The sequence below is a fragment of the Nuphar pumila genome, chromosome 2 (genome assembly GCF_984573655.1).
Source record: "Nuphar pumila chromosome 2, dmNupPumi1.hap1.1, whole genome shotgun sequence".
Taxonomy (NCBI): Eukaryota; Viridiplantae; Streptophyta; class Magnoliopsida; order Nymphaeales; family Nymphaeaceae; genus Nuphar; species Nuphar pumila.
The window spans coordinates 102,814,933-102,830,446 of record NC_143250.1 but is presented as its reverse complement, the minus strand read 5'-3'; the positions used below and the strand labels follow the sequence as shown (position 1 = coordinate 102,830,446).

Sequence of the window (15,514 nt, the reverse complement as noted above, 5' to 3'; positions counted from 1 at the left end):
TCATTCAGAGCTATCATGCTAATCACATAAAATCTATAGCACTATGATAACAAGCAACGTGAAAAATGTTTATTCACATCTAAAGTTACTTATAATATCTCTTACCTCAAGTGCGAACAACATACTCTCTCCGAAGTCGAGCCTCACAAAGCTCTAACAATAGGATCTGGTCATTAAAGCAATATACTTGAATCAATTCACAAACCTCTTACCAAATTACCAAAATACCCTTCCCGAATCTTATTCAAGAAACCATGGTTTCTGCATTATTAGTTTGACTGAATTTTATAGACCAATGGATTTCCCTCTTCAATACGAATCCAACGCATCAAACCTCACTCGATTCCGAGTTCGGAGTGCGAAGATATGTTCATTTTACTGAAATGGATCTCAAGTATCCAAATGGATCTCTTGGTACATTTCGGATTTCAGGCAATCTGAGACTATCTTATGATCCAATTCTGATCTAGATCCAAACCTTGTCTGTTTGGATTCAGACCCATTACATAACTAGATCCAAAACTGCTTGACTGGATCCAAACTGGATCCATTCTATTCTGACTGGATCTAGAATAGTTTGACTGGATCCAGGGTAGATTGACTGTATCTGGACCTGCTTGACTCGATCCTGAACAGTCTGTTTGGATCTAGATATGCCTGCCTGGATCCAGGATGATCTAACTGGGTCCAGACCTTCCTGACTGGGTCCAGATCTGAGACTGATCCAGTCAGATCTGGACCCGGTTAATCTGGATCTAAGACAGGTCCAGATTGAACTGGGTCCAGACTGAAAACCCAGATCCAGACCCGACTGGTTGGGTTTGGACCTTGGTTCAACCGGATCGGTTCAGACCCGATCCGGTCTGAACCGGTTCTACTTGAACCCAAAAATGACTGAACCGGTTTGGCTTGAACCGGTTCGACCCGAAACAGTTTGGCTTGAACCGGTTCGACCCGAACCGGTTGGGTTTGAACCGGTTCGACCCGAATAGGTTGGGTTTGAACCGGTTCGACCCGAACCGGTTTGGCTTGAACCGGTTCGACCCGAACCTGTTTGGCTTGAACCAGTTTGACCCGAACCGGTTCACCCAACCATGACCCGGTTCGGTCTGGGTGCGACCCGAACCGACCCGGTTCGGTCTGGGTGTGACCCGGACCGACCCGGTTCGGTCTGGGTCGCACCCAGGCCGAACCGGCTTTTTTTTTAAAGCACTCGGTCTGGGCGCGACCCAGACCGGTGGGCTCGGTCTGGGTCACACCCAGACCAACCCGGTTCGGTCCGGGAGCCCAGACCGAACCGGTCCCCTAATTTAAAAAGGCGGAAGGGGCTGTGCCCCTTCCGATCTCTGGTGCATGGGGACGGCCCTTGCCGACCCTCTCTCTGCACCCACCAGCCTGGGCCGGCCTCCGGGGCCGGCCAACGGTGCTGGCCGGTCGCCGGGGCCGGCCGTCGCAGTCGGCCGCCATAGGGTCCGGCCGTCGGAGTCGGCCGCCATAGGGGCCGGCCGTCAGAGTCGGCCACCATAGGGGCCGACCGACCCCTCTCTCTTTCTCTGTCTATTTTTTTTTCATTAACTCGCCAGCAGCCATGGCTGCCAGCTTTCTTTGCTTTTACAGAAAGGAAACGAAGAAGAAGACAAGGAAGGAGCAGGGGAGGAAGGTGCTCACCTCGCCGCCGCTGCTGCCGTTGCCGTCGTCGGAACCCGGTAAGTCCTCCTCTCTCTCTCGCTCCCCTTCTCTCTCTGTCTCTCCCTCTGTCGCTCGATGCAATGCGGTGGAGGGAGGCTGCGTGAGGGCTTTTATAGCCCTCACGCAGGGTGAGGATAACCCTCACCCCCGCGGATTTTGGGGGGTGAGGTTTATCCTCACCCCCTCCTGTTATGCGGTTTCCCCTCGCAGTTTCTTTTTCTTTTTCTTTTTTTTTAAATTTTTGATGCTTATCCCCTCCGGCGACTTTGACGGAGGGGGGTTTTACACTCAGTGTGCTTTAACATGGTGTGCGGATGCCTGGTGGGGCTATGTAAGGGCTTAGGTATTGGTGACCTCACCCGAGATTTACCTCGCAGGGGGGTGGGTTTGCTCGATCAAGGGCCCTGTGATTCTAGTATGCTCTCATTCACTTTTTTACTTTAGTATGATCCTGTGTGCTTACGTTGATAGCTTGGTAATTTTATACCCAACCTTGTCACCACCTTAGTCTCTTTTTTTTCTCATTTTGATTTATTCTTTTCCAAGATATCATTGGTATCAATATTCATGCTGTATTAAATAAAATTTATTTCGACTGGGAATATTTTCACCCGAGATCGGCCAAAAGCTGGCAAGGTGGAACAATTAGGGGTGGCAATTTCTGACACGACCCGCCAACCCGCTTCTTAGGCGGGTTCGGGTTTGGCTTAAACGGGTTCGTGTTAGGGGTATGTCAACCCGCCAACCCGTTTAATAAACACCAAGAGTCCAAGACCATATCTGCCATTAACCAAAAATGTAGGGAGAAAAAAGAAAACACACTAAAACAAGCCGCGAGAAGACATGGCATTAATTTTTTCTGCCTGCACTGCAGTAAATTTGCAGCTTTTGCTCCTTTTTGTTTGCTTCCACCGGAAGATACGTGGTATTGGTATACCACCATGGATGGTCGCTCTTCGGCTCGTTCCTGAGCCCATACTCGCCGGGATCCCCCCGCGTGCTCACCCTCCTGGTGAGCGGCGTGACCATCCCCCATGGCCAGAACCACCTGATCCACAACGCCTTTGCCGGTGGCTCCCCTGAGACCGACTTCTACAAGGACTCGCACAAGGACATCACCGCCGTCCACGGCACCCCCAGGCTCACCCTTGACCCACTCCACAACTGCACGGGGATCACAGCGATCGCAGCCCTCCGGGACCTCGGTGTTCGATCCGTCGGCATCTCGGTTTTGCTGGAGAAGGGGCTCCCTCTCGGCAACGGCCTCGGCTCGAGCGCAACCACCACCGTCGCCATCGCCTTTGCCGTGAACGCCCTCTTCGACCTCGTCCTCGCCAACCCGTTTACCCGAACCCAACCCACCAGCTAACCCGTTTACCCGACCCGACCCGTTCATTAAACGGGAACCGTGTCGTGTCGGGTTACCCGTTTAATAAATGGGTCGGGTTCGTGTTTGCCACAACCGACCCGTTTAATAAACGGGTCGGGTTCGTGTTGAGGTATGCTGACCCGCCAACCCGCCAACACGACCCGCCAACCCGACCCGATTGCCACCCCTAGGAACAATACCACCCATTTGCCCCCCATGGGCCATGACCCGCATCAACAGGACAAAAGTGTGCCTTTGACTTGGATTCATGTGACTGGTGCGTCCTGCATGGCAGTGCTGAAAACACTGCATCCTGCACGGTTGTCTACGTCTATCAAACGTGGGACAATGATGCACGGAAACGTGTTGTTCCCAGACTCAGATGGATCTCAAGAGAGAAGAATCAGCCAAACTTGGACAACCCCCCTCTCTGTGTGTGTGTGTGTGTGTGTGTGGATCCTTTTAAAATCAGTGTCATCAGCATCTGATCGTTTGCCATCCATATCAATTCCCATCGGCAATGGCAGACTCGCGACCCTGACAGGGTGATCTCCACCCGTTCACCATTCCTCGTGGGTTAAATTTAAATTGTTAAAAGATGATCTTTGACACCCAAACACCATCCAACCTCTCAAAATGACAAACTAATCTTACAAAAATTTATTTTTCGATAACATCAAAATTGATTATTTCAAAAATATCATCCAAACCGGGTCTAAGCCTTGTAATGCAATTAGAATTTGTGCCCGTCTCATTGTAAAAGAGCTGCAAGAACGATCTCTTGGATATGGTGAGAAATGAATGATGAACATAAAGAGAAACTGTAACGCACCAGTTATCAATCTCAATCATCGTTTTAGCATCTGATTCGAGATTAGGAAAAGGGTTAATTTCCATGCCTAAACCTTCCAGCCAACAATGAGAACTAGCAAATTTAGATGGTCGCTTATACATTTCATGCTTAAACACACAGAAATGTAATTTTTGGTTCCTCTCTCAACGAGACTTCTTTTCATTTTTGCACCTCAAACCAGTGCTTATCATGCTGCAAATGGTAATTCTTCACTGGTTTGCCCCGATGTTCTGTTCAATAATGTAGTTTCTCTTCATTTCTTCCAGTACAGAGTCATTGGTGCTGCCAGATGCAAGAAAGAAGTATAAGTTCTGTAAGATACAACAAAAAGCACACAGGTAAAAATTAGAGAAACCGCACTCCATGTTTGGGATTAATAGGTCCATGCTTTATATAACATATCAAAACAAAGAGACCACACTGAAACCATCTTCCAGTCACATAAGAAATACATCAGATGATGAGCTACCAATCAACAATATAAATGCTATCTTCCAAATATGTTCATTTGTCTTTTGATCTTGTCATTTTAATGAACACAATAACAGAATTTTTGGAAAAGAGTAGCCTGTTTAGAATTACTAATCAATGCTGGAGAATAAACAGCTAATATGACCTATAAACTTGATACAAACAACCTTTCAACCATAAAAACTGAATTTGCAGTTCACTACATGAGCATACAAAGTTTTGGGTGTCTGTCCATAAATCTAAAATTGTTAGGCTGCAAAACCTAACTTTGTCAGCAGGACTATGCAGTTAAGCCAAAGTTTGTAAAATCCACTCCCTATATCTACAGTTTCCATATCTAATGCCGTTAAAACTTAAAACTGTTGTATACAAGAGCACGTGTACTGACCACAAGAGCTCCGCCCATCTGGTAGGGGCGACTTGTTAATGTCACCAAGTTGATGGTACACCACAAGTTTGAAATCCATAGGTAGCTTCCCTTGCTGCAAGGTCAAAATTGGGTGTACTCCCCAGTGGGCAGGTAGGAACCTCAAGGGTTTTAGCAACTAGAGGCCAGCCAATGTGCAGTCAGTGATGGGGAGGTTTTCCCTTGGATTATCCAAAAAAATAGAGCACTTGTACTGAATGTATGATCCAAACATATGAAAACACTAAAACACATCTCAAACAAGAGTGCAAATGCTCTAGTTACCACACTTTTTTCATTAGAAAGCTTGAGTTCTGAACCCAAGATCTCCTGATTAAGATGTTTGAACCCGAACCCCAAAGACACCAAATATTGATTATAATCAGACAATGAAATTTGCTACTCCAATAGTGTATTCAATAAAATAAAAAATCAGGAAAAAAATGCTATGGAAAAGAATACCAAGTGATACTCGATTCCATAGTTTAAAAACTTGCCGGGTCAACCCAGTGACTCGGTTGACTCAGCCCGGATCACCCAATCACTGGGTCAAAAACTTGGTTGAACTAGGTTTTTACAAAACTCGGCCGAGTCATGTGCGAGTCATGCATATATATACATATATTATATGAACTATAATATGACTATTATGTATATTATATATAAAAATATGGTTATACATGTATTAATAAAATTCTATATTAAATATATTAAAAAATATCATATAATGCATATTATATATAATATATTGGCAAAATACTATAAAATATAGATAGTCTATACACATTTATATATTTCATATAAAATATAAAGTTAACATGACCCAGACGAGTCACCGACTTGATCCGGCCGAGTCACGAGTCACTAGTCACTCAAGGACGAGCCAAGTGACGAGTCATTGGGTTTTAAAACCATGCTCGATCCCCAATTGATACTGTGAATGGAGATACACTTCTTACAAGTCATAACTCATATTTAGGGCTCAGAATGGCTATGAGTGGGAATCATCAGAAGATTCAGAACAGTTAGCTAAAGATCCACACCAAGATCCAAATAGATGATCTAAGATTTCACGTATATAGAACTCTCTACACATAAGATGGATGGGGCGGAGAGTATAGATCCCTCTCTAAATTTCTAAAAGTCAATGGTATTCATCATAGGGTCTTATGTTCCCATATTCTTGAGCAGAACAGCCAAACGAAAACACAGGCATATCATTGAGACAAAATTAACCCGACTTTCTCAAGCTGTTGTTCCCACTAAATACTGGGATTATGCATTTTTAACGGCTGCTTATTTGATCAATCGAATGCCCACCTCAATGAATAAAAGGAAGACCCCATATGAACTTGTTTTCAAAAGAAAACCAGTGCTTGTTTCCTGTGCATGCGAGAGTTCAACAATCATAAGCTTTAGTTTCAACGCATGAAATGTGTTTTCCTTGGCTACAGTACTCAGCATAAGGGTTATTTATGCTCAAATCTAGAAAATGGGAAACTCGTCATCTCAAGAAATGTGGTGGTTCAATGAAGAACATTTTCCATTGAAGACCTCACCGAGTCAAATCCAAGTCCATGCTCCCATCTCATCCTCTCAACCTTTTATACTTCTTATACCGCCAACTCGCTCAGTAGGGTGCTCCTTACCTAACCAAAATCTAGTTCCACCTAACCCAGATCCTACTCAATTGATAGATCCGACCTCAATGTCCTCACCACCTACTAGCTCTGGCCCGTCTAGTTCCCTTACTCACCTGCCTCACCCAGTTTGTCCAGCCCAGAACCCCACAACACCAATGAGCCTATTCCCCACTCTTCCTCGCACTCACCAAATGGTCACACCGTCTCAAACCCAAATTTTAAAACCTAAAATTTACTTTACCAAATACCCATTACCTGAAGCTCTGTCTGCTCACAGAATTAAAATAGGATTATGAACCCACTAGCTTCTCCCAAGCCCAGAAAGATGTTAGATGGCGGGAGACCATGGATAGTGAATTCAATGCTCTTATCCAAAATGGGACCTGGACTTTAGTTGCTCCTGGCCCAAATTAGAATGTTGTCAGCTGTAAGTAGATTTTCAAGATTAAACATCATGTGGATGGTAATCTCGAGCGTTATAAAGCTCGCTTAGTGGCCAAGCGTTATACTCAACAAGCTGGACTTGATTACTTTGAAACTTTCAATCTAGTTCTCAAACATATCACTATCTGCACCGTTCTCACAAGAGACGTCTCTTGTTAATGGGAAATCAAGCAACTTGATGTTCACAATGCCTTTTTGCATGGCTATTTTTCTAAGAAAATTTAAATAGAGTCAACCCCCTTTTTTTTCGATGTCAAGTATTCGAACCATGTAACCTTCAACATGCTCTGTATAAGCTAAAGCAAGCCCCTCGAGCTTGATACCATTTGTCAGTTCCAAAACAAATACATCATTATTTGTTCAATGTTTGGGCAAGCATTGAATACATCTTTATATATGTTGATGATATACTCATAAGGGGCAACTTAACCTCATATGTTCAGCAGTTGATCACTCATCTTTGGTCATGAGTTTACTTTAAAAGATCTTGGGAGACTAGTCAACTTTGTCAACAAAAGTACATTGTTGACCTTCTTCAAAAAGTCCCTGGTGTACATGATAGGGACCTCTTGACTAACCTGACTCAATATCGACAAACAGTGGGTGCTCTTCAATATTTAACCATGACTAGACATTGAGATATGGAGACCAGATATATCTTATGTTGTTAACAAGGTCTGTCAATTTATGCACCAATCTATTACAATGTATTTGAGTGTTGTAAAAAGGTTTTTAAGATATTTGAAGCATACAATTCAAAATGGTCTTTTATTTCGTCTGTCTAAACAGTTTCATCTCCATATCTCAATGTTGTGAAAGGTGTTGAGGCGTAGCGTAGCACTCTACCAAAAACTGAAGCGAGGCGTAAAACGTAAGCCTCAGATTTTTTATTTTTTAAAACTTAAAAAAATCCTTTAAAAAATATCTAACAATACAAATAAATAAAAAAATGCTTTATTGATGAAACAACAACAAATAAGAAATAAAAAATCCCAAATAAATATCGACAAATATGAGATTAACATGTAAACATAACATTAATGCAACAACTTGATCTATGTAAGTATCTAAGTAATAAAATATAAGCATTCAATAAAAAATCAAGTAACAAAATCACTAACAATCAAATTTCTTAACATTATGTCATCATCAAAAAATGCATATTAGCATTAAAAACTTTTAGTAATTAAATAACCCAACAAAAGATCAAGATCATCATGTTCTATACGTTTCACAAACATTTGGGGCCTATAATTGCAGCATATACCAAGTTTAAATTTTCAATAGTATTCATGCAAAACCATAAAATTAGGTTAGCCACTTGGAACATAGGGTCTATATCTGGTAAGTTGGTAGAGTTAGTAGATGTTATGTGTATGAGAAAAATTGATATTTTATTTCTACAAGAGACCAAATGGGTAGGTGAAAAAGAAAAAGTGATAGAACCTTTGGGATATAAGATTTGGTATACAAGAATAAATAAGAATAGGAATGAAGTAGGGATTGTTATGAGTCGTAACTTTATAGATAATGTAGTTGAGGTCCGTAGGAAGGGTGATAGGATTTTACTTATTAAATTAGTATTAGGTACGGATATTATTAATATTATTAGTGTTTATGCACCTCAAGTAGGTTTAGATGATTCCATTAAGCGTCAATTTTGGAAAGATTTAGATGGAGTAGTACAAGGGATATCTTATGGAGAAAAGCTTTTCATCGGCGGTGACCTTAATGGACATGTAGGCATTAGTAGGGATGGATTTGAGAGTATCCATGGAGGCTATGGTATAGGAGAAAGAAACGAAAGTGGAGAAAGAATTTTAGATTTTGGTTTGTCCTATGATATGATCTTAGCAAACACTTGGTTTAGGAAAAGGGAGTCTCACCTAGTAACATTTAAAAGTGGGGTTAATACGAGTCATATAGATTTTTTCCTACTTAGAAAGAGAGATAAGGGTTGTTGCATCGATTGTAACGTTATATCGGAAGAAAGTGTAGTTACACAACATAGAGTCTTAATTGTAGATCTTAAAATTAGACAATGCCGCAAAAGGGATAGACATAGGATAGATCCTAAAATTAAGTGGTGGGCACTGAAAAGAGCTAAACAAGGAATGTTTGTAGAGCAGGTAGTTAAAAAAACTGATTGGTGTCTCGAGATAGATTCAAAATCAATATTGAATAAAATAGCGGGTGGCATGAGAAAGGTGGCTAAGGAGGTATTGGGTCAGTCTAATGGCGGTGCACCACTAGGTAAGGATACATCATGGTGGAACGAGGATGTCAAATTAGCTATTAAGGTTAAAAGAGAGTGTTATAGAAATCTAAGTAAGAGTCGTGATAATGAGAATTTGGAGAAGTATATGATATCAAAGAAGAAAGCTAAAAAAGTAGTTCAAAACGCGAGGGATAAGGTATATTAAGAAGGTTTATGACAAGTTGGATACCAAAGAGGGCGAGAAGGATATTTATAGGCTTGCAAAGATGAGAGATGGAAAATCGAGGGATCTGGGTAGTATCAAAGATGAAACACAAAGGGTTTTAGTAAAAAATGAGGAGATTAAGGAGAGATGAAAAGATTATTTTGATAAGCTATTTAATGGAAGTCATGCTCAGGATCTTGGAGACTTGTCCATTCCTTTTCATGAGATGAATCGTGACTTCATGCGCAAGATTCAAAAGAAAGAAATTGCAGAGGCTTTGAAGAAAATGAAATCAAGAAGGGCAGTTGGCCCAGATGGTATACCTATCGAGGCTTGGAAATGCTTGGGAGAGAAAGGTTTAGAATGGTTGACAAATCTTTTTAACAAGATTTGGCGGACAAATAAGATGCCTATTGAGTGGAGGAAGAGTACTTTGGTGCCTCTATATAAGAATAAGGGTGATATACAAGATTGCACAAACTATCGTGGTATAAAACTCATAAGTCATACTATGAAACTTTGGGAGAGGGTGGTTGAGTCTAGGTTGAGAAAGGTTGTCATGATATCGGAGAATCAATTTGGTTTTATGCTTGAAAGATCAACTATGGAAGCTATACATCTTCTTAGACAACTTATTGAGAGAAATAGAGAGAGGAACAAAGATTTGCATATGGTTTTTATTGATTTGGAGAAGGCATACGATAGAGTACCTAGGGACGTTCTCTGGTGGACAATAATGAAGAAAGGTGTTTCTCTCAAGTACATTAGTATAATTAAGGATATGTATGAAGGAGTAGTAACCAATGTCCGCACTTGTGGAGGGGTGACAACCAATTTTCCTATAACGGTTGGGTTACATCAAGGATCTGCTTTAAGCCCTTTCCTATTTGCTATAGTGATGGATGAGCTTACGAGATCAATTCAAGAAAATGTGTCGTGGTATATGTTGTTTGTTGATGATATTGTTTTGATTGATGAGTCTAGAGCTGGGGTTAATGCTAAGTTAAAATTATGGAGACAGACATTGGAAGCAAGAGGTTTTAAGTTGAGTAAGAGTAAGACAAAATATATGGAATGTCGGTTTAGTAAGCAACAAAGTAGTGATGGGAGTGTAGTGAAGCTTGATGAGCAAGAAATACCGGTGGATGATTGTTTCAAATATTTGGGATCTATCATTCAAAAGTATGGAGAAATTAATGGAGATGTAAATCATAGGATAAAGCTTGGGTGGATGAAATGGAAAAGTGCAACTGGAGTGTTGTGCGATCATAGAATGCCATTGCGGTTGAAGGGAAAGTTTTATAGAACGACTATTGGGCCCGCTTTACTATATGGTATGGAATGTTGGGCTGCCAAGATACATCATATTCAAAAAATGAGTGTAGCTGAGATGCGTATGCTTAGATGGATGTGTGGAAATACAATAAAAGATAAGATTCGGAACGAGGAGATACGTAAGAAGGTAGGCGTTGCACCCATTGAAAATAAGATGAGAGAGAATCGTTTACGATGGTTTGGACATATTCGGCGAAGGCCTAATGATGCTCTAGTTAGAAGGATGGAGAAATGAGAAAATATATTAGTTACAAGAGGTCAGGGTAGGCCTAGGAAGACTTGGATGAAGATGATAGGAAATGATATGAATGCTTTGAACCTCACCGAGGACATGGCATTGGATAGAAATGATTGGAGGAGAAGGATTCATGTGGAAGACCCATAATGATTTTCTTTTTTGGTTCATATCGCCGCCCCCAATTGTTTTGGGATGAAGGCGTAGTAGTAGTTTTTGTTGTTGTTGTATTCATGCAAAACAAGAATGATGACACATTTGAGCATGTTCACTCATCAATGCAGCAATCACATTGAGGTTTGGCAAGACAGATTCACTAAGCAAGACTATCAACCCAACAATATAGCCCACCAAACACTTAACGAAAAACTAGTCCCATTAAGAAAGACTAGAAACCAGATTAATAAAACCTACCAAGAACTTAGCGAAAAATCAAATTTATCTACAATTGCAACAGAGTAACATATCTCACAGATTACACATGCACAAAATCACAATCCCCTTTGTTATTGGAAGAAAAAAAATAGACAAGAATAGGGTATACGAGAGAGGGAGAAACAGAGAGAGAGAGAGGGTGACAGCGAGAGAGGAGAGGGAGAAACATAGAGAGGAGACAATGAGAGGGAGAACAGAGAGAGAGAGTGGGAGACAACGAGAGAGGGAGTGACAGAGAGAGAGAGGGAGACAACGAGAGAGGGAGAGACAAAGAGAGGGAGAGAGATAGAGAAAGGAAGAGCAAGAGGGAGACAACGAGAGGGACACTTACCGAGAGAGGGATGGCATTCTTCTTCCTTCTTTTGGCAGAGAGAGAGGGACAGCGAGTGGAAGGGCAAGATACGAGAGAGGGAGGGCGAGAGGGAGAACGAGAGATGAGAGGGGGGAGTCATCTAATCAGTTGGGCCTCCCCTCTTTTGGGTCAAATGGGAGCTTTGACACCCATTTGACCCAAACAAAAAAGGTGCATGCCTCATGGCGAGGCACACTTTTTGCACCTTGAGGCGTGCTTTTATCTTTTTTTATGCTAATTGGGCAGGTTGTGTGGATGATAGAAAATCCACTGGAGATTATGCTATATATCGTGGATCCTCTCTTATTTCTTGGAGTGCTCGAAAGCAAAACAGTGTTGCAAGATCTAGTACCAAAGCAAAATATAGAACACTTTCTTTCACTGCTTCAAAGACTATATGGACATCATTTCTATTACAGGAACTAAGAATTTCATCATCAGATCTTCCCATACTATGGTGTGATAATATTGGTGCCACCTACAGGACTGCCAATTCAGTGTTTCATAATCAGAGCAAACATATAGAGATAGACCTTCATTTTGTGTGAGATTTGGTCACCAAGAAACACTAGAAAGTGAAGTATGTATCCACTATGGATCATAAAGCAGACATCATGACCAAACCACTATCAGCTACTCGCTTTCTTCTTCTCAAGGACAAGCTCAACATCCTTCTCAAGTCGTTGAGCTTGTGGAAGGCTGTTAAAGAGACCCATCAGATATCAGATCAGTCATGAAGGGTCCAAATCCAAATCCAAATCCACAAGAAGAATCTAGAGAAGTCAACAAAGAGATAAGTCTTGTGATGAAAGGAAATTCAAATCAAGATATGACAGATCCTAATGAAGTTGTACATGCCAAAAATACTGCTGTAATCAAGGAAATGATAAAAGGAAGGAGAGGAGAGGGTCTTGAGAGTGATTGTAAATATACATTAAGAAATGGAACCTCCTCCACTCGTATGAGAGAGAGAGAGAGAGAGAGAGAGAGAGAGAGAGAGAGAGAGAGAGAGACTACAACATGTTAGGGACGTATGTCTTTGTAGACCGAACCACGTTATGTGTCTTTTGTGAGAGTTTGCTATTCTTCATCTCCTTCTTTGATTCAGTTTAAATCCAAATCTGAAGATCAACTCACATGATCCAGCTACTCATACACATCAACTAGAGTTCAGGACAGATTTATATCAGATCATCAGATCCAACAAGCAGCAGCACTATCAAATTAAAATTCCTCAACAAATAACCTTCATTTTCAACCAGCATCAACAGAAAAGCCATTCAACAGTGAACCACATAAACAGATAGAACCTTCTGTAGAAGAAAATTGTGATGAATCACTTAAAATGCTTGTGTCTCTCGAGATTCAAAAATGCTAAAAGGGCCTTTGGAAGCATAAAAGGAGAATATGAAGTTGCAAGATAAACCAAAAAATCAACACAACTTTGTGAGTTTAGATATACATTTGACCCACCAAAGTATCAATAAAACAAGAAATTGACACATGACATCAGGACAATTGCACCAGATGCACGCTACATACTACATACATAATAAAATTCATGTCCACAATTAGAAGTACACATTTTTTTTTGTCCTGAATGACACAGAATATAAGTTTATAGATGCTATTCAGCTGAAGGCTATTTTAACTTGAACAGACATTTTATCGAACATGTAACAGGAAACTTTCAGTCGCTCAGCAACATCGTATACAGAAAAACAAAGTGAAGTGGACCAATGAGGAGGAAAATTTCATAAAAGAAACAGAAGCAACAAATAAAAAGGAAATAATTAGTGCTCACTATTGATGAAGACATTCATTCAACTCCTTTGCTTGCTGCCGACAACGCCAAACAACAGATATTGTCTTTCCTGTAGCACATTCTGCATACTTTGATGTGTAATGATGACATTCTTTGAGTGCTTTTTGCTTCATTTTGCTTCGTAAAGCTGGATTTCAATGGTTACTTATATAGTCTCCATGGCAAAGAAGAAATGTACTTAAGAGAGTATCAAAGACCATGCTGAGATGTAAAAGAGCCTTATACTCTCATCATTTAGCCACAATATACTAGCTAAAACTGGAAGGAAAGCAAAAAAGATAGACAGAAGCACATCACTTACCTACCTATCTATCTATCTAGACATAAGTCACTTGATATCAAACCTATTGTTTTGAGATTTTTAGGCTCCATAGTAGATCCAATGTTTTTAGTTTTAGGTTTTGTTTAGGATAATTTAATAGTTATATATATTCATATTACATATAAGATACAGTATATTTCTCAATGGATCCAGGTGATGTGCAAACAAATGTTTAGATTGATAAATAAATAGACTGCTCTTTTCACCATGGTGGAGCGTCCAGATGCGCCACTTATATCTTCTAACAAATAATCCGCAGTTTCTGTAGGATATACAAATTTCCAAAAAAATTTGTCCGAGGATGCTGTTTGATCGAAATGCACATATGAGTGCCTTTGATGCGCAGAATTCTCAGCTGAAATCACCATCATGAGAGTTCCTTTGTTAGCATCAAAATCCTGGGACTTAGAGATCTATGGCTATCTCCCGTTCCCATTCAAATCACTATTTATTCAGCCGCTGATTTCCAATGACGGTGCTTCCTGGGAACCTTATGACGAATTGCATACCTATTTAACCTTATTCGGGCACGCATGGAACTCCTATTCCATCGTGAAACCATGAAAATCATTCTTTCCTCATAGCATATACAAGCATACGGAAGAAGTTTCCATGAAATTCTTTCCAAGGTACACTTCTCTGTAGGTGCAACGATTTCCCAAGGGACCTAATCTTTCCGGTACTTAAAATCAAGTTTCAGACGCCTTCAATGGTAAATAAATAAATAAATAAATCATTTTTCAATCTCCCCCTTATTAAGAGGATGTTTGGATACACCCACTTATCCAGAAAAGTAGGACATCTAGGGAAATTGAAGTGGAAACAACTTTCCAACTTTATCCTGCCCTTCTGGATAAGTGGATGCATCTCTGAGCCTCCTATCCTGATGCATTCGATCTAATCCTGCAATTGGGAAATCCATTATCAAATGTGGCCATCATTTTCTGCTCATTCCAAGTTACCATCATTAGGTTTCTTACACTCTCGTGTTGATGCAGATACTCATGCTTAATGAAATGAAGAAAACAGCATTCAATCGATCCACAGTGGAACCTAAACTAAAAAAAAAGAGAGAAAAAAGGAACAGAAAAGGATGAACAAAAATCAAAACCACCAAGATCGAAAAAAGGGAAGAACCCAAGAAGGAATGCGCTTCGAATAGTTTTACCTTCCTCCACTTTCTTCTTCACTCGATTCTCTCTGGCTTCTTGTAGATTCCCCATGGAAGAGCGTAGTTTCTGGGAGTGCTGAAACAACCTTACCCTTTGATCATTCAGCACACGGACACGCTGCCTGTAGGGGAGGGGGAAGAAATGGAGGAGACCAACGGATCGGATATGGGTCGGATAACTCTGGATATATGTCGTAAAGATTCGTAGACTCGATGACACGGGATGCGGATTGGACTCGAAAGGTCGAATTAAAAATGGGGCACCGAAATTTTCAAATTTTTAATAATTGAAAAACTGATTTTTTAATATTTTAATATTTAAAAAGCCCTTTTATTGAAATATCGTTACAATATTATTAAAAAATTACAAATATAACAGCCGTACAAGCCAGTGTCTGAATCTGCATGTTCAATAGTGTCACAAGAACACGAGTCTAAATAGTGTGTCCCTGTGACATAGCTTTGGATCCGAATCCGAATTTTGTGCAGTCGGCCTGAATCTGAATATGACCAGATGATGTAGGAATTGAATCCAGATATA

The 15,514-nt window shown here is 40.7% G+C and overlaps 1 protein-coding gene across 1 annotated transcript; it reads right to left on the bottom strand.

The window, feature by feature from the left end:
* Positions 1–3,863: 3,863 nt before the first annotated feature.
* On the bottom strand, positions 3,864–15,082 carry LOC149846470 (Cytochrome c oxidase biogenesis protein Cmc1-like protein). Its single transcript, XM_089998011.1, has 3 exons — positions 14,971–15,082; positions 13,460–13,607; positions 3,864–4,193 (listed from the first exon to the last, which is right to left on the bottom strand). The coding sequence occupies exons 1-3, from the start codon at positions 15,023–15,025 to the stop codon at positions 4,121–4,123; spliced, it is 276 nt and encodes a 91-aa protein (XP_089854137.1). The 5' UTR covers positions 15,026–15,082; the 3' UTR covers positions 3,864–4,120.
* Between the last annotated feature and the right edge of the window lie 432 nt (positions 15,083–15,514).